At 37.3% G+C, this 24,895-nt stretch overlaps 1 protein-coding gene across 1 annotated transcript in view; it reads left to right on the forward strand.

Moving 5' to 3' along the window:
• The window catches only part of scaf6 (SR-related CTD associated factor 6), a 320,666-nt gene that overhangs the window by 43,358 nt on the left and 252,413 nt on the right, over positions 1–24,895 (forward strand). The window contains exons 5-6 of the mRNA XM_090374863.1: positions 3,203–3,247; positions 8,859–8,935. Coding sequence (XP_090230989.1) covers positions 3,203–3,247; positions 8,859–8,935 — 122 coding nt within the window. The remainder of the gene's footprint in view (positions 1–3,202; positions 3,248–8,858; positions 8,936–24,895) is intronic.

The following is a 24,895-nucleotide window of genomic DNA, read 5'->3' on the forward strand; positions in this document are numbered from 1 at the left end:
TGATATTCATCAATATCATTGATAAATACAGAAAACAACAAGGGGCCCCAACACTGGACTCGGGGGGGACTCCACTAATAACATTAGTCTAATTAGTCCATGAAGAGCAGTGTCCATTCATTACCACTCTCTGTCTTCTCCCACTCAACCATCCCCTTATCCATAGCAGCAGCTTGCTCTTAATGCCATACTGCTCCAATTTGTATAGTAGTCTTCCATGTGCAACAGTATCAATGCTTTCCTAAAATCCAAGTATATGATATTGAAATAATTTTTTGCATCCAGTTCCTTTGTGACCACATCATAGCATCCAATCAAATTTGTCAGACAAGACTTCCCCTTAACAAACTTATGCTGTGTCTGAACTACCACCGCAGTCTTGTTTAGATAATCCTGCAGTGCTTCTTTAACAAGTGACTCCATTATTTTTCCAGGAACAGAAGTTAAACTAACAGGTCTATAATTATGTATCACCCTTTGCATCCCCTTTGTGAATTGGGGATACTTTTGCACATCTCCAGTCCATGGGGACCTCCCCTGAGTCCAAGGAAGCTTTCAAGCTTTCATAATTATGACTAAGGGTTTGCTTATTCCTTTTGTTGCCTCCTTTAATATAACTGGATAGATCCCATCCACCCCAGGTGCCTTTCTTATTATTTTTTTGTGTTTTTTTTATGGGTGGTTCCTAGAACAAAAGTTCATTTCCGCCTCATTGCTCTGTTCAGTTTTCACCAACTCTGTCAAGGTTAGGCCAGTGTGTGTCGCGTAAAAAAAAAAAAAAAAAAAAAAAAACAAAAAAAAAATTCTATTCTGCTTAGGAATATCCCAAACTGGATGAAGATAGATGAATACAAAGGGGGGAGAGAGAGAGAGAAAAAAAATATTTTTTTTTTCATCCCCAGAGTTTTTCATCCTGCACGGAAGAAAGTGAGAGGAAAGAAAAACTGTTTGTGAGCTTATGTGTGTGTTCTGTAGTATGTTTTGGTCTTTTGGCTACCTGGAAGCACCTGGTCACCTGGACGACCGCCTCCAGATACTCATCACTAGCTGTGGGAGGGCAAGGCCTCCCCTACTATCTGCATGCCCTCCCCTCTGGGGAATGAGTTTCCCAGGGAGGAAAAGAAAAACTTGTATAAGATGAAGAGAAAGAATGAGAAAGGCTCAGGTAAGCCCCAATCCAGGATGGATTGCAAGTACAACACAAAAAAAAAAAAAAAAAAACCACATATAGGGTAAGAGAGCTGCTGACGTGGTCTGGAGAGCCCTAACCCAGGGCAGAAAGTTAAATCCTGCAACCTGGTCGAGGAAAGGAAGAGAGCGTCGGTCAGGATGCCAGCAGACAGGATGATAGAGATAGAAAAAAAAAGAAGTCATCCACACAAGAAGGATAGAAAAAGACTAGCAGGAGAGTCCTAGGGCTACTCCAGGTCAGGGAACACTCCCCACACCTGGAGCAGAGTGGGAGAAGGGGAGGGGAGAGAGGGGGAAAAAAACAAATTTCTTCTTGCAGAAGGAATTTCTTCCCGTGCGTTAAGAAGTAGTGAGTCGGCGTTAAGCCAAGCAGCTGCTGGTGCCTTTCTTATGTTCAACTTCAACAATTTCTCCTCCACATTGCTCTCAGTTATTACAAAATCACTTATCTACCTGCTGAAGTTTGATTAGCTTCTGGCCTCCACTTACCTACAGACTCCCTCATGTGTGAATGTAGGTGCTTAATGCTCATTCAGTTTGGCAGCTACCTCAGCAGGATCATCAACAGTCAAATTTATTTTTTTCTACTCTATTTAATATTCCTGCTCCTTCTGCCACTTCAACAAAGTCATTAATAACCATTGTTGATCTTTTATCAGCATTGTCAATATAGAGTGAAACTTTACAGTATTTATATAAACATTATTTTAATACACAGTTATATGAGCAAACATTGCACACTTCTTTCTTTGCCTCTCTCTCTCTCCCCCCTCTCCCTCTCCGTCTCGACCAGGCTAGCTGGGTGGGTAAAGTGCCTGCCTAGCAACCTAAAGGTCGCGGGTTCGAATCCCGCCTCGGACTTGGATCAAAGTACTGCAAAAAACCTTGGGAGGTGCATTATGGCCACAGAAGCTGATGTGCCAACAACTACCAAACCAAAAAAAAAAAAAAAAAACCCTCTCTGTCTGCATCTCTCTCTCTCTCTCGCTCGCTCGCTCAAGTATAGCCTGATCACCAATAATTAATCTTAAAATCCTCTCCAAAGGTTTATCTTTGTGGATATCATTGTCATGTCTAGAAGAAAGTTGATTGTAGAAAGTAGTAACAAATGCCATTTATATTTTAAATTTAAAGTAATTGCTTGAATTAGGTGAAAAAATCAGCACACTGTTTATCATGAAGTGTGTATGATAAACACTGCTCTATTTTATTTAAATTAATTATTTGAATAAAGTGAAAAATCTTATCAAAAATATGGAGACTGTCATTAGTTACTGCCTACATTATTAAAGAGCTTGTTATTATAAAATCATAACTAGACCTAATGTGAGTAGTCGTAAATCATAATTTGCTCTTTAATAACATGAGTAGTTGCTAATGATCATAACCACTGGTTTTTATCATGTAATTCAAATAATTACTTTAATTTTAAATAAAAATATTACAGTATTTATTGTAATTACTTCCTATAACCACTTTGTTACTACTTCTAGACTTGACAGTCATATCCACAAGTATTTGGAAACATCAAAATTGGCATATTAAACTGTTTGGTTGTTCTAACTGTTTTTTGTTAAACTTTTTACTTTTCATCTATTTTTGGTAAACGCGATCACTTTCAATAAACTCAGTCTTTTTCCCAAAAAAATTAAAAGAAGTAAAGTCATTCAAAAGGGAAAATTAAATGCAAATGAAAACATTGAAATTTATTTTGTTAAATGTCCCTGCATTTGCTTACAGTGAAATTTTATCAAGTAATGATGGCAGTGTTGTGTGCCTTTTCTTATCTCCCAGTGTTGCATCCCCCTCCCCCATGCAACCTATTGATCATGGAGTCACGCTCAGCTTGAAATGTTTATATCAATGGAAACAATTGAAGAGTGTGTTTTTGTTTGATGATTCTGACAAGAGGAGAAAAGGTATAGGACAATATTAAAAATTAACATAAAATATGTTTTTACAATTGGGCTGCAAGTTGGAAAGAAGTATGACAATGTTCTTATTTATTTAGATGGAATCAAAGATAGAGGGTACCAAAATGTGTTGCACAACAGTGGTGAGTATCAATTTTGATGTTATAAGAATGTGGCTAGAAGACGATGAAATAGTAACAGCATTTCAAGGGAGAAATGGGAAGTAATATCAAAATTATATTAGGGGGAAATGGGAAATAAAGAAAAAGTTAAATTACATGAAGGCAAAAGGTGACAATACTCATATTAAATTTGCTAATTCTGATGAGGAATTTGAAAATAATTCTATGCCCTTAGAGAAATAGAAGAACAATGTCATGAAATGCAGTACAACAGGACCTGTACTCAATGGAACATTTCTTCAAAAAAAGACAATATCATTGGGGTGGGATCCTGTACATCTGATTAAATTTATAGTTAATTAATGTTTAACACAAAGTTTATTGTTTAAAAAATCATATTATTTGTATCTGTTTGATTTTGACTCTTTTTATTCTATTATATTTTATTTTAAATATAAACATTTTCATAAAATATTTTTTTGCTTTTCATCATATTTGTCTTAATATCATCTAAATTAATATACGTTGCTGAATTGGGAATAAATTTTCTTCTTTTTGTGAACTACGACTTGGAAAAATTTACATATAATTATATTCTGTAATTGTGGTTGCTAATGCTGCTAACTCATGAGCAAGAAGAGAAAAATATGTAGGTGAGACTGTGTTGGTAACATACGGTTGCTGAAAGTTACTGCAAAGTTGGATAAATTTATCCAGTTATTTCTAGCATTCTGAATCAAGTGAAAAACCCAGATTACCTCAGCAATGATTTTATGTAGGTTGTAGTTAACATTTTTGAAATTTCTGGAAGTTTTAACTCTGAGTTATGTGTGCAGGTATAGCATTTCTTGTTTGTTTGAAAACAAACCGTTCTAATAAAGTGAAAACAGGGGGAGATTAAGGATATATTATTCTGGAAGTTGCAGAGAGGACCAGCATTTGAATACTGAATTAAAAGGATAGCAAGGGGAACTCATTAAGCTTTGCTGTATTCTAATTGACATTCCTGGATTTTTATGTATAATGTATCTAAAAAGAAATACGAGAAAAATGAAGTTTTTTTTTTTTTTTTTTTTTTTGGCGAATGTGATAGCAGAAATGGCTTACTTCCATATAAGTGTTTTTAGTCAGTGTGTTACTATAATTGTAGTTAGCCATAACCTCTGCATTAAATATGTATGATGTTCAGTGGTCAAAATTTGAGGAAACTCTTACAAGAGTTAGGGGAAGCTGTTGTACAAAAATTTAATTCTTATGAATATTCTTACTGAAAAATATACTATCCTTTCTTACTGTTACTACTGTTCATTCTTTAAATTTAATTGCATTCAAAGGACTAAACGTAAAAAAACCAGTTTCTGATGTGTTAGAATTGAAATCTGGTCATCACAAAGATTCAATTTGAACTTTTAAGGAACACCATTTAAACACATTATTGCTAATTATTTTGATTGGATGAATGATTGGTCAGTTGCTTTGCATCTGATATATTCAAACTTTACAGCAAGCATATTGCTTCACCCCCTAAATGTTGATTATCATATGATTGTCACAATGTTTTTTATTTGCAGTTCCTTTTAGGCAGAGATAAAAGTAATATGCTAAATACAGAATGACTTTTTATTTATCTGAAGAACAAAATATTTTTTAGAAACAGGAACTATATTTAGCAGCATTGGGAAATTCCTTGGGTTATCCATGTTTATCAGTAATGTATCACATTACTGAATATGCTCCAACGTTTCCTCTGAGAAAAAAAAAAAAATTTTTTTTCTTCAATCATTTTCTTCATTGCAGGAATGGTTCGTGGCTCAAATGTGGTCATTTACCTTGGAGGCCAGTCCTTTGCCGTACACCTCAGAGTAGCAGTTAGAAATCATTTTCTTGTCAAAATTTTCATCCAGTAACTCCAGGACAACTCCTGCAGTATGGGGCTGGCACCATCTTGTTGAAAGCAGTGGTCATCCACCTGACTGCCATAGCCATATGAAAAGGGCACAATTATTAGTATTAGTATTAGTAACGGCCGCATGGTGCAAGAAAGCCTATGGCTTATGCTGCACCAGCCAAAAAAAAATAATAAAAAAAAATAAAAAAATAAATCCGAACAAAACAATGATAAAAACAAAAAAATAAAAATAAATAACTAAATAATAATAATTAATAAAATAAAAAATAAATAAAAAGGAAATTAAACCTATCATCCTATGTGCTTCCCTTACCCGAAAGTACTATCCAGATGACCTTTGAATTTCCCCAAACTGTCGGCCTCTACCACCCATGAAGGCAACTTATTCCAGTAATTTATAACTCTCTGGCTAAAATAGAACTTCCTGCAATCCAATCTAAACATTTCCCCCCGTAACTTGAATTTATGTCCCCTAGTTCTAGCATCATTTATAATCTTGAAAATTTTGTCCTCATTCATTTTACTGATGCCTCTCAGAGCCTTAAACACCTCAATCAAATCTCCTCTAAGGTGTCTAGTTTCCAAACTCTGCAACCCACATATTCGAAGTCTTTCTTCATAAGGACGCCCTTTTGCCGATCTCACCAGGCGAGTTACCCTTCTTTGCACCCTTTCAAGAAGCTCGATGTCTTTCTTCAGGTGCGGTCTCCATACTTGAACACAGTATTCCAAGTGTGGTCTAACATAAGCCTTATATAATGGGATTATCACGTCCCTATCTCTACTTGCAAAAGTTCGATAGATCATTGATAGGACACCATGGGCCTTCCTTGCAACCTGTTTACAATGCTCAGAGAATTTCATGTCTGACCGTATCGTAACACCCAAGTCCCTTTCCTCCAGTACTGGCTTTAGTTGAACTCCACCAAGTGAATACGTTTTTTTGGGATTACTGTTTCCCAGGTGTAATACCTTACACTTTGTTGGATTAAAGCACAGCTGCCATTTTTCTGACCATTCCTGAAGTCTATCTAGGTCTCTCTGAAGAAGCTCAGCTTGACAGTGATCATTAACTACTCTCCCAATTTTAACATCATCTGCAAATTTAGACATCACGCCCTCTATCCCTTCATCAATGTCGTTTATGAAAATTAAAAACAACAGTGGTCCTAATACTGATCCTTGGGGAACCCCACTTCTTACATCAACCCAATCTGAGGAATAGCCATTTATCACAACCCTCTGCCTCCTGCCCTGAAGCCATCCTTCTATCCATCTAAGGATTTTCCCAGTGATTCCAACCTGTTCCAGCTTATAAAGCAACCGCTCATGTGGGACTGAGTCAAAAGCTTTGCTGAAATCTAAATAAACAATGTCGAAATTATTCCCTAAATCCAGCTCGTGAGTGACCCTTTCGAAATAGCGAACCAGATTTGTTAAACATGATTTTCCCTTTACGAAACCATGCTGAGTATCCTTGAGAATTTCAATTCGATCCAAATGATCCTGAATTCCACCCTTGATCATTGCCTCCATGATTTTCCCTACTACTGAAGTCAGACTGACAGGTCGATAATTTCCAACTTCACTTTTAGAGCCACCCTTATGTATGGGAGATACATTTGCACTTTTCCAATCCAAGGGAATCTCCCCAGAGTCTAATGATGCTCGCATAATTAGCCTCAATGGTTCAATGCACTCGCTTGCCGCCTCTCTTAAGATTATAGGGTATATTCCATCAACTCCAGGAGCCTTACTGCTCTGTAGGCTCGAAAGTTTTTTCATTAAATAATCTTGCGAAATTTCAATATCATTAATTACATATTTTTTAACTTCGCTCCCACAATTTCCCTTTGCCACAAAAGGCTTTTCATTTGTAAATATCGATGCAAAATAACTGTTGAGTTCATCTGCAACGGCAGCTGGTGTATTTATTACTATCCCCTTTCCCTTACATAAAGGTCCGATCTGGTTTGTCCTGCTCTTCTTGGCATTTATATATGTGAAGAATTCTTTATCCCCCCTCTTTGCTCTGTTTGCTAGTGATTTCTCATAAACTGCCTTTGCCTGTCGAACCTTTTCTGTGGCTCTATTACACATCACCTTGTCCCTAATAACACAGGTAGACTTCATCTTATGACGTTTCCATCAATAAGAACTGCCCAAAATGCTAAATGCAGAGATTTCATGTAACACAGTGACCTTTTGTGCATGTAATGGATAGTCAATAATAATGTGTGGCTCTCCAGAGCCTTAAATCATACATTTTGTTTATTCACATACAGGTGTAAACAGAAGCATGCTTCGTCAGAAAATCAAACATTTGTTAATAATGTTGAGTTCTCATTCTGGAACTGACCTGAATTCCATGACAAACCTAATACAACATTCTTTTGCATTTGGTGGCTGACTGAGCTGAATTTTGTAAGGATATGCAAACAAGTCACTCCTATAAATTTTTCCTACAGTGTTTTATGATATCCTCATCTGTTGTGAAAATTTATGTAAACTGTTCCTTAGGCATTGCAACAAGACTTCTTAATGACAGTCAGCCTTTTCATCTAAAATGCTGCCTGTTACCCTCAAATTGATGTTTGTTTTGTTGAATCACCACACACACCAGTGTTGTCACTATCTTCTTTGAGCAAAAACAAATGAATTCCTGCTTCTGTAGGATTCCTTGCCAGTAAACACTTTTTTTTGCTGAGTGCTGTATCTGTCATTTTTTTCATATCACTCGGAGAGTATTCAGTGCTGCTGGCCAAATCTCTAAACCTTTCTCTTCAGATAAATGATGTTGTTAGTATGAAAAATACTAAATTGCAAAGAAAAGATATATGATATGATGAATAAAATATCACCCTGTACTCTATATAGAGAGTAATCTACAAGATGATAAGCTGGTGATGATGAAATACATAAAAAAACCTGTTTATAAATTTCTCAGAAAAGATACTCAAAGGAACTTTCCATTTTATCTTCACTCTTGCATAAAGTCAGAAGTATACAGATGACCCATGAAATTATATTGAACAGGAAGAAATTGTGTAAACAAAACATAGCAATATATAAATATATTGAAGAATACAGATATGAACAGTCAAATGCTTGCTTGATATACATGTAGTCACTAAATACTCTGAAATAACTGTTAAAAATTGCTCTTAAAAATAAAACTTGTTTAATTTTGTGTTTTTTTTTTTTCCATGCAGTTTTTGAGCTGCCTACTAATATTCTATACAAGAGAGATAAATGACTGATAGTGTACAGTCACTGTGATATTGAAGGATTATTTATGTCAACTTAAAAAAAATCCAAATCAAGCCAATGCCTGAGCAAAATGGTTGCTTGAGCATTGTTTTAAAAAATATCTGGTACATTCTTGAAAGCCTTTTCAGGCTTGTAAATAACTGTATGTCAGATTAATATTTTATAGCTTCAGTAATGGTTTAAGAATTTTGGAAATTTATTACCCAAGCAAAAAAAAAAATTGTATTTTCGGAAACTGTTTGTTCCATTTAGAGCATTGAATAGTTGAATTATTTATAACTTTTATCATAGAAAATATTATCTTTCCCAGATTAATTCTACTAATTAGTTCTAGTATTTTAGAGTTTCTTCTGTTTAGTTTAAACTCTATTTTTTTTATAATAGAAAAATATTTAAGAAACATCAGTTGGAGTTTAATTTTATCTAATGGCTCTTGCTTTTGCCCTGTATTAGGGAGGAAAAGGTTGGATATTCACTCATGCAACATCAAGTCAGCATGATGAAGTTATTGCGCAACAACTGCTCAAAAGGTAGAAGTTTTGAAACTGCTTTCACTCATCTGTGGTTCTGTGTATAATTTCTAGCTCTTAGTTTTAATTATAAAGTGAACAGCTAGTTGAGATGTGGTGTATATTATTTATTCTACTTGTGGCTGCTGTTGCTTGAGGATCTGCAATAGTTTTGATTTTTTTTTTTTTTTTTTTTGTAAAAACACCTTTTTTTTTTAAAGCCTTTTATTATTTATTGAAATATTTGGTGATCCTTTGGGGCTTTCCTGAAAATAATCCATGCATTTAATCACCTGCTAAGGTTTTCACTGATTCAGAGTTGTTCCAGGTTATGCAAAAAAAAGTTGGGGAGACAAGAAGTTATTTGGCACATTCGATAATGAATGTGATAGCATATGACAAAGGTTCTGGAAAATAGTTATCATAAATTTGGAAACTCTTGGTCTTCATGTTTATCAAAAATGTTGAAATAAAATTTTACTCTAGACAAGTATTCCATTTGCTAGTGCTACTACACAGTTTTTGAGCAATACCTATGAGTAAGAAGTTAGTCATTATTAGTCTATGATTAAAAAGACTTTGAAAGTTAGCATTTCATTCATTTAACAGTTGTTACACCCTGGCTGTTAAATCATATAATAGAATATTGTATGTTATGAATAACTGAAACTTTAATAACCATGCTTCAAACCAGATAAAATTGATGAACAAATTTATAAAAGAATTTAATAATAAATAATCTTAAAAAACAATAAACAAGCACCTATCATTGCCAGGAATTTAATAGTAAAGTGAATGGATGGAAAGATGCTAAGTAATTTCTAAATAACTTGATATGGTGATGTGTAACATTAGATGATTTCATTGAAAATTGTAGGTGAATAGTGAAATTTAAATATTTAATGGATTAATATTTAAATTAGCACAAATTACTTGAGGTTAAAGATAATTATGAATAGTTTAACTTATGAAAATATTGTTTGCATCACATATTAAATTCACATATAATAAATTTAGTATTAGCCATAAAAAAGCCTTAATTCCTCAATCAGATCCTTTCTAAGGCACCTAGTTAGCAGGCTGTGATCAAAAATGTTCCTGGCGAGAAGTTCCTTCCCTCCAGGCACATTTTTGAACCTTTTCAAGAAATGCTAAATCAGATCTGGAGGCCTCATTTTAGGAAGGATGTAGAGCTTCTGGAATGGGTACAGAGAAGGGCAACAAAGGGTGCTCTTACCAAAAAAGGCTTCAGTCCTGCAAATTTCAGCATCTGGAGACTAGGAGATCTGATTGAGGTGTTTAAGGCTTTGATTGGTTTAAGCAAACTCAGTGCTGATGAGATTCTTCCTCTTGCTCAGATTATGTGCATGAGGGGGGCATAAATTCAAATCGAGGAAGAATGGTTGCAGAAAAGATGTGTGGAAGTTTGCCTTCAGCCAATGGATGGTTGATCGATTGCTGGAACAAGCTTCCATCTATTGTTGTGGAAGTGGATAGTTTGAACAAATTCAGGGAAGAATTAGACAAACCATTGGAGGAGATGGATAGGTGAAATGGGAATATTTTTCATCCGATGCTGTATAAGCTTGCTTTCTTGCATCATTTGCACTATTAATAATACTAATACAAATTTTTTTTTAAAACTTGACTTCCATACTGGAAACGTATTTCAGGTATGATCTCACAATAGTGAGCTCATACTTGGAATACATACAGTGGAATTATAACCTTTTTATATCTACAAGTGTTTGATAGGACCCTTCTCACTTGTTTGCACTGTCTAGGAAAAACCTTAGTTTGCTTTTTATTGTTATACCTTTCATCCTCAACATTTTTAATTAATCTCCAACGGTATAGGTTATTTTCCAGGTATAAAACATCTCATTTTGCAACATTAAAATATATTCTACTTATCTGACCATCCCTGCAGACTACGTAAGTTGACCTGAATGAGCTCCTAATTGTTATTAATCCATATTCATATCTGCAAATTTTGGCAACAAGCCTTGTATCCTTTTGTCAGTATCATTCAATAAAATCAGAAACAGAGCTATCCAAGCAGTGGAATGCTTGGAGTCTAAGGAACTCCACTTCTAATTGTAGTGCATTTTGAAGAGTAATCATTAATTACAACCCTTTGCCTCCTGTTGTGTAGCTATCCTGTAATCTGTCTAAGGATGTTACCTGTGATCCCTGCTATGTTTCATCATATATAGCAGGGCTGAGTCAAATGCTTCTTTAAGGCCAAATAAAGTATCAAAAATTATACCTTGCATCCAGTTTGAGAGTGGTGGTATTGTAATAGTTTACTGGGATTAAACTGGATTTTGCTTTGTAAAACTGTGTTGTTACCCTTAAGAAAGCCATTTTTCAAGCAAACACAGTACTTAATTATTGCCTCTGATTTTCCCTACTACTGGTGTCAGGCCGATTATTCTGTAGTTATCCTCTTGATTTTTGGAATCACTTTGTGGATCGGTAATATATTGGTGCTTCTCCATGTTAAGGGAATAACTCCTGAGTGTGATTTAACCTTAATGGTTTGATGCATTCTCCTGCTTTTCCTTTAAAATAACAGCATAAGCAGTCCACCCCAGGGGCACCCCTATTTTCATTAAGGCTCAAAAGTTTTCCATTGTAATTTCCATACCACTGATTTTGTATTCATCATCATTATCTGTCATTGTTCTGCTATTCCACGGGTCGATGTATGAAGCCTCGCTACCATGCCCTGTCCGTTTACTTCTCTCCGTTGTTGATTTCACTCCAATTTTCTCCTCTCTTAATGATGAGGAGGAAACTCCAGTTTCCTCCTCATCGGTCTTTATCATGTCTTGCCATCTCATTCTTGGTTTCCCCCTTGGTCTTTTGTCCCTTAATCGTAAATCAAACATTCTTCTTGGCAAATGCCTCTCGCTCATCTTCTTTACATGTCTGGTCTCTCCCTTGGTCTTTTGTCCCCCTTCTTGGTCTCCCCCTTGGTCTTTTGTCCCTTAATTGTAAATCAAACATTCTTCTTGGCAAATGCCTCTCGCTCATCCTCTTTACATGTCTGAACCATTTCAAACGGGACCGTTCAATCCTGTCCTGGAGTTTTTCAGCCTGAATTCTCTCCCTAATCACATCATTCCTGATTTCGTTGTGTCTTGTCTTTCCGGTTATGCTCTTCACAAATCTTATTTCTGACCCCTCAATTCTGCTTTCATCCTTTTTCCTCATAGTCCAAGTTTCAGATGCATACGTCAGAATTGGTATGTAATAGGCCTGATATATAGCCTTCTTACACTTTAGTGATATGTTCCAGATCAGATCTCTTGTCTGCCTATAGAAATTCCTGCTCGCTTGTGTCCTTCTACTTATTTCTTCGTCTATCATTCCAGTCTTTGTAATGGTGCTTCCTAGATACTTGAAGTTGTTAACCATATTTAGCTCTTTCCCTTCCATTGTAATGTGTCTGTAAAGCTCGCCACTCCTCTTTAGAACCATTACTTCACTCTTCTCCTGACCAGTCAAAATTCATTGGCCATACTAGCCCATATATCAGCTTGCTGTTGCACTTGTTCCCTGCTCTCTCCCCATATGTAGAGGACATCTGTGAGGAGCATGACTTTCATCTGGTCCTGTCCAAGTTGTTCCACCACTCTACATTGCACATCATTCATGACAGCTATGAATAGTAGTGGTGACAGGACACCTTCTTGCCTCAAACCTGATGTTATTTCGAAGCTCTCCATCAACCTCATCACTGTTCTTACTTTGCTCACAGTATTGGTGCACATATTCTCAATTCTCTCCACAAGATGTTCCTCTATCCCCAAGTTTCTCAAAACCTCCCACACTTTCTCTCTCTTTATGGAATCAAACACTTTTTTTTATATCCAAAAATGCCATCCATAATTCTTTATCGTGTTCATAACACTTTTCCATCAGTTGCCTGATGCAGAAAATTATATCCACCATCTGCCAGGCCTAAAGCCGTACTGTTCCTTGGCCATCCTATTTCAATCGTTCCTCATATCTTCTGCTCTAACACTCTCTCATACAGCTTACTCACATGTGATGTCAGTGTGATGCCTCTATATCATTGGAACACATTTTCCTGTTCCCTTTCTTGAACAAAGGGATGATCAAACCTTCTTTCCAGTCCTTTGGTACCTGGCTCTCATTGGCACCTCCGTAGCCAGGTGGGAAGGAGCAGCAGTGCGTAGCACACGCTTCTTGATTAGACTGGGGTTCGAGCCTGTCACCACCAAATACGGAGGATGTGGAAAGCTTAGGGAATGACCACCGCATATTCCCGGAGCAACATGGCCTTAGCTGCTAATGCTTCTAAAAAAAACCAAATAACAAATAATAAATAACCTGGCTCTCATCCCAGATCTTACGGAACAGTCTGTATGTCCATGCTATCCCTGTCTCACCCATAGCCTTCGGCATCTCTCCATTAATCTCATCCATACCAGCAGACTTACATGTCTTGATGTACAGGCATACCTCGATTAACGAATAGGATGCGTTCCACGAAATTACTTCGTTAAGCGAAACTTCGTTTTCAGAGGTAAAAATACTATGGCCAGAATAGGGATACGTTCCTACGTAAAGAAAATGAAAAACTTTTTTTCGAACAAAGAAAAGTTTTATTAAATAAACAGTCAACTTACATACAAAGTGAAATCACATTTTAAAGTATGAGGTTAAAGTTGATTGTTTATGCTTTTTTTCTCTTTCATTTAACAATTGCCTATACGGAGTTATTGCATTTAACACTGATCGCTTAACTATAACACTTCTTCCTAAATCGGGATCATTTTCACTAAAAAAATTTAAAACGTTTTCAATGTCATTTAAGCACCTTTTTAAATCTTTGGTTGTTAACACTTTTTCGGCAGGAACTTCTTTAACTTCGCCTTCATTATCTTTGTCTTCGTTGCTAACAAGGTTTTCTAAATCTTCCACTGAAAAACCATCATCTTCTGCATTCAATAAATTTCTAACATCCTCTTCATCGACATTTTCGAAACCTATTGATTGAGCCATCTGGATAACTTCATTTCTAATTTCTTGGATGTTATTTTCTTCTTCTAGTACAACTTCTGGCCATATTTTGCGCCAAACTCCATTTAAGCATTTCTTAGTGACTTCTTTCCAAGAACTATCAATGTTTTCAATTGCGTTTTTAATGGTGTAGTTTTTCCAAAAAGTTTTAACTGTCATTTCCACTTTATCCTCTAGTTCAGTTAAATTGCTTAAAGTTCGACGCAGATAATAAGCTTTAAATGATGCTATTACTCCCTGATCCAATGGTTGAATCAGGGAAGTTGTGTTTGCTGGAAGAAACACAACTTTGACAGGAATGCATGTGTCCAACGTGTTAAGATCAGTAGGATGTCCCGGAGCATTGTCTAACAACAAAAGAGCTTTTTCTTCAAAGTTGTTTTTTTGACAATACCGTTTTACTCCAGGACAAAAGTGGTTAACAAACCAATCAGTAAATAACTCCTTGGTAACCCACGCTTTTCTATTTGCTTTCCATATTACAGGTAAATTCATTTTTATGTTACCTTTTAACGCCCTCGGATTTTCTGAATGGTAAACTAATAGCAATTTTAATTTATAATCACCAGAGGCATTTGATCCAAAGAGTAACGTTAAACGGTCTTTGGCTGCTTTAAATCCAGCAGCTGATTTTTCTTCAATAGAAATGAAGCTTTTTGTTGGTAGCCGTTTCCAGAACAAACCGCTTTCGTCAACATTGAACACCAAATTTGGTGGAAAATTTTCACGTTCAATTATTTCCTTTAGTTTTTCTGGAAACTTATTTGCAGCTTCAACATCTGCACTTGCAGCTTCTCCTGTTAATTTTACACTATGAATCCTGGCCCGTTTTTTAAATTTCTCGAACCAACCACGAGAAGCCCCAAAGGTTTCCGTAATTTCTTCAGTTTGTTTAGATTTCAGGTGATTAAACAAAAATAATCGGATGATTGTCGGGCGTTGGCCTTAAATTGGAATATTTTTTTATGTTAAATGTGGCTTGAAATTGCGGACTTCGTTATATCGAGGCTTCGTTATCAGAGGTAACGTTAACCGAGGTATGCCTGTATTTCCATGCCTGCACTACATCATTCCATGTCAAGTCTGTCTGCTCTCTCTCTCCATATCTTCTCTTCCCTCCCCTCTTCTATGATCAACCTGCCTTTGTCCCTTTTGCTGGCTGTCCTGCACGTTCAACAGATTTTCAAAATACTTCCATGTTTCTCTTATCTCTTCATCCTTGGTTATTAGGGTCTCATTCTCATCCATTGAGTATTTGCTCTGTTCAACCTCTCCTCTTCTATTCCTCATCATACCATACAGCGTCTTTTTATTACCGTCGATATCTTGTCATAGTTTCACTCCATTCTTCCAACCACAGTCTTCTCTCCTCATTAACTATCCTCTTAGCCTCTCTCATCACGGTTTCATATCTCTCTTTATTCTCATCATTTTTGTTCTGAAAGTAGGTCCTGACTGCATTATTCTTGATTTTCACAGCCTCTCTTGTTCTATCATTCTGCCATGGGGGTTTCTTTCTATCTCATTCTATTGCTTGTTCTTCCACAAACCTGCTCTGTCAGTCCTAATATAGTCTTTGAATGCTTTCTATTCTGATTCCATCCTGTTCACCACTGACTCAGACCTGTACAACCTTCCTGAATTCTTCTCTGAACATTGCCCCTTTTTCCTCTTCTTTCAACTTCCACACCCTTAGTTTTCGCTCTCTTGTTATTTTGATCCTCTTCAATTTAGGGAATCTTAAAACTCCAACAACTAACCTGTGATCACTACTCAAGGAGACACTATGAATGACCTTGACATCCATGAGAAAGCTTCAATGGTGAAGCTTCCTCATGATGCCACAGTTCTATCCATTTACAGTATATCCAAATCAACAACTTTAACCTGTATGTTTTGATATTCCCTATCACCTTCTTCCCAGATTCAAATAACTGTTCTACTGTTATCTATTGTAAAGATGTAAATTAACAATTTTATGCAATTTATGACGATTTGCTAGTCACCACTGAACAAGCAGTTGACACTGCTGTAGTTCTTTTATCTCATGGATAAATCCAAATGGCTGACTTGGTAGAATTACTGTGACCTTTAAATTTACAAAAATTAATAACTCAGCAACAAGTGAGTATTTTTAAATACAATTTGGTATCCTGAAAACTTCTACAGCAAATCTATCAAGTAGCACAACTATTCTGTTCAGAAGTCCCAGTGACTGATCATAGTTGACTGATTTTGTTTGACAGTTTCTCTTTATTGTGAGGAGACTTTCACCTCTGAAGATCGTACAGAGGTGTACAGACTTCAGGAAACAGATACTTATGCCCCACCCATCAGAGGGTGGTAATATTTAAATTTAATTCAGTGAATGTTAGTATTAGTGTTTGCCATATGGTGCTAGTCAAAGTTTTGCTGCACCAGCCAAAAAAAGAAGCCCTGTTCATTTTACTTTCTTATTTCAGATCCTTGTAGACTTAAGTCAGGTCCCTTCCATGGTGCTTAATTAGCAAGTCTATCTGTAGTCCACATATTCAGTCTTTCATCATATGGACAACTTTTTTGCAGATATCACCAGAAAAAAAATAGACAAAGAAAGGGATTTAGGGATTACAATATAGACTGAAGGAATCAGGATTGTTTATACAACACCGATGCAACATTTTTTGAAGATGTGTTGTTGGACCCATTCAAAAAGATTGATGATTTTTTTTTTGGTGGTTTCCATACTTGACATAGTATTCCAAGTGTGGTATTATAATTGCCATATACAGTAGAACTACGACTTCTCTATTTCTTATAAGTAAATGTTTTTGATAAATCATCAATAAAGCACCATGGGTTCTCCTTGCTGTCCACACTGTACACAGAACTTCATATGTGCCTGTATTGTAACCCTCAAATCTCTTTCTTCATCTGCTTTTTTTTTTAATCCAGCTCCACCTCTATAAGTTATTTTGAAGTTGCCATTTCTTAAATGTAAGGTCTTGATTTTGCTGCATTAAAATTAGTTGCCATTTTTCTGATCATTCCTGAAGCTAAGTTCTGATCATTCCTAAGTTGCCTTGAAGAAGTGCTACTTGGCGTTAATCATGTCTTTAATTGAGATTTTGTGGGTGTTTTCCACCCAGAAATAAACTGTTCATACACAATTTGTACATCACAATAAATAATTTTAATGAATGAGCACTGTGTTACAACCCTCTACCACATTCTTGTTCATGTGCATAATGTGTCAGAACAGGGAATACCAATTGGCCTTTCTCTAGCTGCTGATGTCGTATCATATGAGGCTTCTCCAATCCAGTGTTTAGTGTTCTGTAGCCTCTTTTTTCCCAGAAACCCCCCCCCCACCGTGTCCCCATTAGTCAATACTTAATTTTATTGTCGAAAAGCCTATTTCGCAGTATCCCTGTATTTCTCCTCTTGTTTCTGTTTAAAACCACCTAGTTGTGGCATTGAGCATTAACTACTCACCTAATTTTGACATCACACCCTGTATTCCCCCCCCCCTAATTGATATCATTTAAGAAAGTCAAACAGCAGTGGTCCTGGAACTAATCTCTGGGGTACTCCACTTCTTATATCAGCCAAATCTGAGGAACAGCCATTGATCACAACCCACTGCCTGTCCTGCAGACACCATATAATCCATCTAAAGATCTTCCCTGTGACTTCAGTGTGCTCTAGCTTATACATTAACCATTTATGTGGAATTAATTAAGTCAGATCATTCACCAAAAAATAAACAGCGTCACTGATATTTCTCTAGTCCACGAGTGACTCTGTCAAAACAGCTAAACCAGGTTGGCTAAACATGATTTTCCCTTTATAAAGCTGTGTCATTTCCCTTCAGAATTCTTGATGATTGCTGCCATGATTTTCCTCTACTAGATGAAGAGAGAGAGATATTAACTGCTGGTCAGAAGTTAACATTTCTCTTAAAACCATCTTTATGTATTGGTGACATTGGCACTTCTCCAGTCTAAAGAATCTCTCCTGGTTCAACAATGTCTTTATTATCAATGTTAATGGTTCAGTGCATTCTGTTGCTGTCTCCCTCAAAATTATTGGGTATATGCCATTAACTTCAGAGCTTTACCCATCTTTAGGATTCAAAGTTTTTTAATAAATAGTCTTCTGTAATTTTCAGTATCACTAATTTCAAGTTTCCTACTTTCATTCATGCAGTTTCTCCCTACCACAAAGGGTCTTTTTGTTTGTAAATATAGATGTGAAGTATCTGTTCAGTCCATCTGCAACATCAGTTGAGTTATCTAAGAGTTCTGTCACTGAATGCTGAATTCTTGGTAGACCCAGGTCCTGTATCATATCATTCAGTTTATGTTGTATAAACTATTGTATCTTCTTTAACACGGAATTCTTCCCCATGATGTCTAATTCATCATGGGGAAGAATCAGTTTGTGATGGCAGTGTCAAAGGTCCGAGGTTTATTTGTAATTAGTACATCTTCACTTTGAGAGAACAGGATGAATAATTCAGGACTGATCTGTGCATCCACTGGATACGATGCATTTGGATCACGATAGATAATCATCTCGCGGGTAATATTCTGCTACTTATGTTAATTTTAATGTGCTTATTTTTTCAGTGAAAAAATTAGTGTTTTGCATTGAAAATGAACATATATTCTATTGTGGATTTGTTCTTGGTCTCCTATAGCCTGTAGTATGTATGTGCAAAAATTGCAGTCTGGTTTGTGGGTTAACGCCATGCCATACCATATATATATATATATATATATGCCGTATGCTAGGGATTTTCATCTTCCATTAACTTGTTTTACATTTTCAGCACATGGTTGGTAGACAATGGGTCCATATTAAAATTAGACATCATGGGGAAGAATTCCGTGTTAAAGAAGATACAATAGTTTATACAACATAAACTGAATGATATGATACAGGACCTGGGTCTACCAAGAATTCAGCATTCAGTGACAGAACTCTTGTCTTGGTTATCAGTCGTAAAACCTAAAATAAGCATGACATTACTTTCTTGCAAAAGTAAGCGATTCCTTGTCTGATTTTTTGAGAGAGAGAGAGAGAGAGAGAGAGAGAGAGAGAGAAAATCTTTATTGCAACTAAATCAATATAATGTACATAGATGTAAGTGAAGTTGCAATTGGCCGACCGGGCTAGCCGAGTGGGTAAAGTACCTGCCCGGCAACCCAAAGGTCGCGGGTTCGATTCCCGCCTCGGGCTTGGATCAAAGTACTGCAAAAACCTTGGGAGGTGCAATATGGCCACAGAAGCCGATGCGCCAACAACTACCAAATCAAAAAAAAAAAAAAAAAAAAAAAGAAGTTGCAATTGTCCTGTCATGGCCAAAGGTCAGACGGCTCACATCAGAATAGATAATTAGTTATGTGCACACTGTAAAATTAAAAATGTAAACATGTTATTACTCTTCCTCACATTACGCTTTATTAACTATATTTACAAGCTACATCGTACAGATCTACCTCATATTTACAATAAAAATATATAATATACACGAATGGCACTTCGAATTCTGTCAAATGAATTTTGTCGTGGCACAGGAGAGCTTGGCAGGTGGTGTGGGGGGGCACGAACTTGTTCTTATTCGATTCTGGGATTGGAGTGAGCTGTTAACACTTTCCTGTAGGTTTTATTGCTGCAAAACGTATGCAAGTCATTGAGGTGCTGTGCTTCCATTAGCATTTGGCTTGGAAGGAAGCGGTCTGAGATATGAAGCCTGTGATGCTTCGAGCAGCGCATCGTGGTTGACCAAAGTTCTGGCTTGGGTATTCACCAGTAACACGAATCCCAATTGGATGGTGCTGAGATCTGACCCGTGATCATTTTAACTGTAGCTATCAGTCATTGTATTTCGATGATATCAGGCAGTCGCTGCATCCCCAGTGAAGTAGCTAAGGCTGTAGTTCTGTCCTGTGGTGGGAGACAAGCTTTCCAGTTAGCCCATTTAAGGAGCCAGAATTCTGCAGCGAGGATTAGTTTCTTCGTTGTAGTAGCTGTTGACGCCCACACTCCAGCAGCAAAGAGGAGTGGAGAATAGATTACTGTTCTGATGAATTTCTTAATTATATGAGTCTCCTTAACATAAATTAGCTGTTGTTTCGCTGCTCATTGGAGAGAGGCTGCTCTGGACGCGAGCTTGTCGACATGAGCGTGAAACCGAAGTTTTGGGTCAAATACTTTCCCAAATCCACATGGGTAGGAGTGGCAGATATTACAATTCCATTGCGTGTTGGGGCTATTATTGTAGGTGTTGGTCTGAGAGAGAGAACACCATTAGTTTTGTTTTTTGCGGGTTGATTGAGAGTCCATACTGTTTGTGGTAAGAGGCGATGTTGATGAGACTATTATTGATACACTCTGTAGCCTCAAGGTGATTGTTGGAAGTAATAGGCATTAGAAATTTTATATCATCTGCATAGGTGATGATTTTCTCATTGTTACAGACAAGAGGCGCAATGAAGGCTGTAAATAATAAGCCAGATAGGACTCCTCCTTGCAGAACACCAGCAAAGATCACCTTCTTGTGCGATTGTCTGTAGGCATCGACTTGTAATACCCTATCATAGAGGAGTGATGCTATGAACCAGAGGATATTACCTTGGATTAGATAGTGGTCTTCCAGTAAGTGGAGGAGTGTCAACATGATGGCGTCAAAGGCAGCTTCATTGTCTAGGTACGTGATTATGAGTTCCTCTTGCTGTTCAAAGGCAGACAATACATTACATGTGATTGCAAGGAGGTTTGTCACCGTGGATCAGTTTCGGATGGTGTAGTGGATCCGTGGTGGCTTATCTCCAAGGATATTCATTAGGGTGGGCAGCATAATTTTTTCCAGGATTTTCAGGAGCTTTGAGGGGTAAGATATCGGCCGAAAGTGCTTAGGTAGAGTGGAGTTTCGAACTTTTGGATGTGGTCTGACAAAGTAGCTATTCCAGGCTTTAGGAAAGATTCTTGTGGTTAGAATTCTGTTGAAGATGGACCAAAGTGGTTGGAGGATTAGCGGACCGAGGCATTTTACCATGAATTGTGGCACTTTGTCGGCCGCGTGGTTGCTGTCGCTGGAAGGGAGTTTATTGCTGCTGTCAGCTGGTGTGTAGAGATGGTGATGGAATGTAAGATGTCTTGTTGTAATTCATTGTTGGGACATAAAAGAGAGTTTAGTTGACCTGCAGGCATATTTAATCTGGTAATATGATCTAGCCATTGAGCTGGGCCCAGCTGACTAGGAAAGCTATGAGATTTTCCCTTTTTGAAGTTGGGCACTCAGGTGTGCTGTTATTGCTCTTGATTTCTCCCAATTGCGCTCGTGCTCTTGAATAAGATATCCAGTTGGAAACCTGCCGAGTTCTTTTCCAGATCTGGTGTAGCTGCTGCTTTAATAAGAAGGCCATGTGTGCATTTGGGTTCCACCAGGCTTTGGAGTGAGATGAGATCCTTATCTTTTTTGATGTGGAATATTGTGCAGTGGTGTTTACTCAGTTTGTTAATAGTTACAGCAAGCGAGATGTCACATGATTCTAGGATATGCCAAGGTATAAGGGTGGCATCTTGCAGGCATTTTTGTTAAGGAGCTTGGGGCTGATAATGACAGTGGTTTGAACGTTTTTTTGGGCATGTAGTCCCCCGAGTAAGAATAATTAATTCTGTGTAGATAGATTGGTGATCCGATTTATAGTGTGTCTCAGGTGGTTCTTCAGTCATACATGCTAAGGAGGAAAATAGCAAGTCAAGGTGGTTTTCTCCTCTAGTAGGGCAGTGATCGATTAGATGTATATATGCTGATTAAGGGGCTTAGAGGGGAACAGGTATCCTGTGTGTTATCAGACACTCAGCCTAAAACACTGATGGATCCAATATCTCTCTATTACAGAAGATTTAGGAGAAGTCCGGTTGGCCTGCCTCCCTAAAATCCACTCATGCACACCTTCTCGATGGTAAGCCCTGTTATGTCACTTAGGTGGCAACGAACGTGTAGAGTGGTTCTCTTCAAGACGCCTGGTCAGCGTGAAGAGGAAAAGACCAAATCCTCCAGCATGAGAGCACAACAATACAAATGGCCCTCAGTCCCCAGCAGCTTTCACTCTCCCTCTTACGGCAGCGAGAGGATCAGAGTGGAAGCAGAGGGTGCTAAGAATCTCTGGGTACGACCAGGCTGACATGCACGGAAACTGAACCTGGCCTGTTATAACGTACGATCACTCATCGGTGAAGACAGGATATTAGAGCTGGAAAAGGAATTAGAAAATGTGAATTGGAATATCATCGGTTTGGCTGAAACAAGAAGAAGAAATGAATCATTTATAAGTTTATCAAGTTGAAATCTGCTGTACACCAATGGAAACAGTGAAAGGAGTGAAGGTGGAGTTGGGTTTCTGGTCCATAAAGATATTAAAAACAACATTTTGGAATTCAAAAGTACATCACCAGGGGTGTCAAGTCTAATACTCAAGATTTCTAAGAGGTACAAGCTAAAGATTATAATGATTTATGCACCAACATCGAGCCATGATGATGAAGAGGTTGAAGAAATTACACCGAAATTGAGAGTCTTCTAGATGAGCAGAAAACCCACTACACTATTATTATGGGGGACTTCAATGCTAAGGTTGGAAAAAGGCAAAACAGCGCAGAAAGAGGAAATTTTGGAATTGGTGAAAGAAATAAAAGAGGTGAAAGACTTGTGGAATTTGCAGAATCTCAAGGACTGTCAGTAATGAACACTTTTTTCAAGAAAAGGGTGAACAGAAAGTGGACATGGAAGAGTCCAAATGGATTAACAACTAATGAAATCGACTTCATCCTCACTAACAGAAGATATATTGTGAATGATGTTACCGTCCTGAATAAGGTAAATGTTGGAGGTGATCACAGAATGGTAAGATGTACACTTGATATAGATGTAGGAGAGGAAAGGAAAAAACTGACTCGAGTAAATAATACAAAGGTCTTTGAGATAACAGAGGAGGAGAAAAAGCAGTATGTACTGGAACTTAAAAACAAGTTTGAGCTTCTGCAGACTGCTGAGGACCAAGATATTGACGAGGAATATTACAACTTTCTGAAAGTGGTAAAGCCCAAGAAACCTATAGGGAAGCAGAAATCCAAAGAAGAAAAAATTAGTCAAGAAACACTTGTCATGATGAACCGAAGACGACAAATGAAGAGCAAGAAAAACACTGACAGGGAGAAAATTGAGTATACTGAGTTATGCAAAGCCATTAGAAAGAGACTCAGAGAGGACATAAGAAGATTTAACACAAGAAAAGTAGAACAAGCATTAAGGGAAAACAAAGGATTTAAATCAGCAGCCATGAGCAGTAATACAGAAAGACAAATGATACTGAAACTGAAGAATAGCGATGGTGTACTTATAAACAGCAGAGAAGGCATAATTCAAATAGCAGAAGACTACTATAGAGAATTATACAAGGAGCGAGGAAATGATACCAGCAGTGGGGAAGATGGATTGCAAAGTAGCAACACATACGACATACCCGATATTCTTCCTGATGAGGTAGAACATGCATTGAAGAAAATGATGAATCGGAAAGCCTCGGGGGAAGATGAAGTTACTGTAGAGTTGTTAAAATTGGGAGGAAGAGGCATAACACAAAAACTGTGTTATGCCTCTTCACAAAGTGCATTAGAAAAGGTGTGACGCCTAAGCAGTGGAATAATGCAATCATAGTTTTGCTGCATAAGAAAGGAGATAAATCAGAAATTGGAAATTATAGACCAGTTAGCTTGTTATCCCACATCTACAAGTTGTTCACAAGGGTCATTACTAACAGATTAGAAAGAATACTTGATGAGAATCAACCGAAAGAGCAAGCTGGCTTTAGGACAGGATTCTCAACTATGGATCACCTTCACGTAATATCACAGCTAATGGAGAAAGCAAATGAATATAAAACACCATTATGCCTGGGATTTGTGGATTATGAAAAGGCATTTGACTCCATACAGCATAAGGCAATGTTTCGGGCACTGGAAAGACAAGGCATAGATACCCTATATATTATGATTTTGAAGAAAAATATATGAGAGTGCTACCTCCTTTATTAGACTAGACAAAGACAGTAGGAAATTTAAAATCGAGAAGGGAGTTCGACAAGGAGACACAATATCTCCGAAGCTGTTTACTTCTGCCCTTGAGGAAGCTTTCAGAAGATTAGACTGGTCGCAGAAAGGAGTCAATGTAAACGGAGAGTACCTAAACCATTTACGATTTGCAGATGACATTGTGGTTATAAGCCACGATCCCAAAGAATTAGAGGAAAATCTTAATCAGTTATGCACAGTTAGTAAGGATTTTGGACTAAAGATGAATATGGCTAAAACAAAAGTAATGATGAACAAGTATGCCACGGAAAGGGAAATAATGATTGAAGGAGCAGTAATTGAAAAGGTGGAGTCATATACTTATCTGGGACAAGTTATTAGCTGTAATAATGATAAATAGCTGGAACTCAAGAGAAGAATAAATTTTGGATGGATGGCATTCAGGAAATATAGTCACATACTGAAGAGCAATATCCCAGTCTGTCTGAAACATAAAATAATGAACCAATGTATACTCCCCACCACGACTTATGGAAGTGAAACTTGGACACTCACCAAAAGAATGGAAGAGAAGCTGAGAACTACACAGCGAAGAATGGAACGAATTATATTGGGAATCAGACTGTTAGATAAGAAGAGAAACACATGGATTGGCAGCAAACTCAAGTAAAGGACATTCTTATCAAAACTATAGAACTAAAATGGTCTTGGGCAGGACACATAGCTCGAAGACATGATGACAGATGGACTAAGAAAATAACAATGGTACCCAAGAGGAGCTAGAAGAAAACCTGGAAGACAAAGGCGGAGATGGATAGATGAAATTCGTGAGTTTTTGGGTAG

Source organism: Mastigoproctus giganteus, chromosome 5 (genome assembly GCF_048544385.1).
Source record: "Mastigoproctus giganteus isolate SK-2022 chromosome 5, ASM4854438v1, whole genome shotgun sequence".
Lineage (NCBI taxonomy): Eukaryota > Metazoa > Arthropoda > Arachnida > Uropygi > Thelyphonidae > Mastigoproctus > Mastigoproctus giganteus.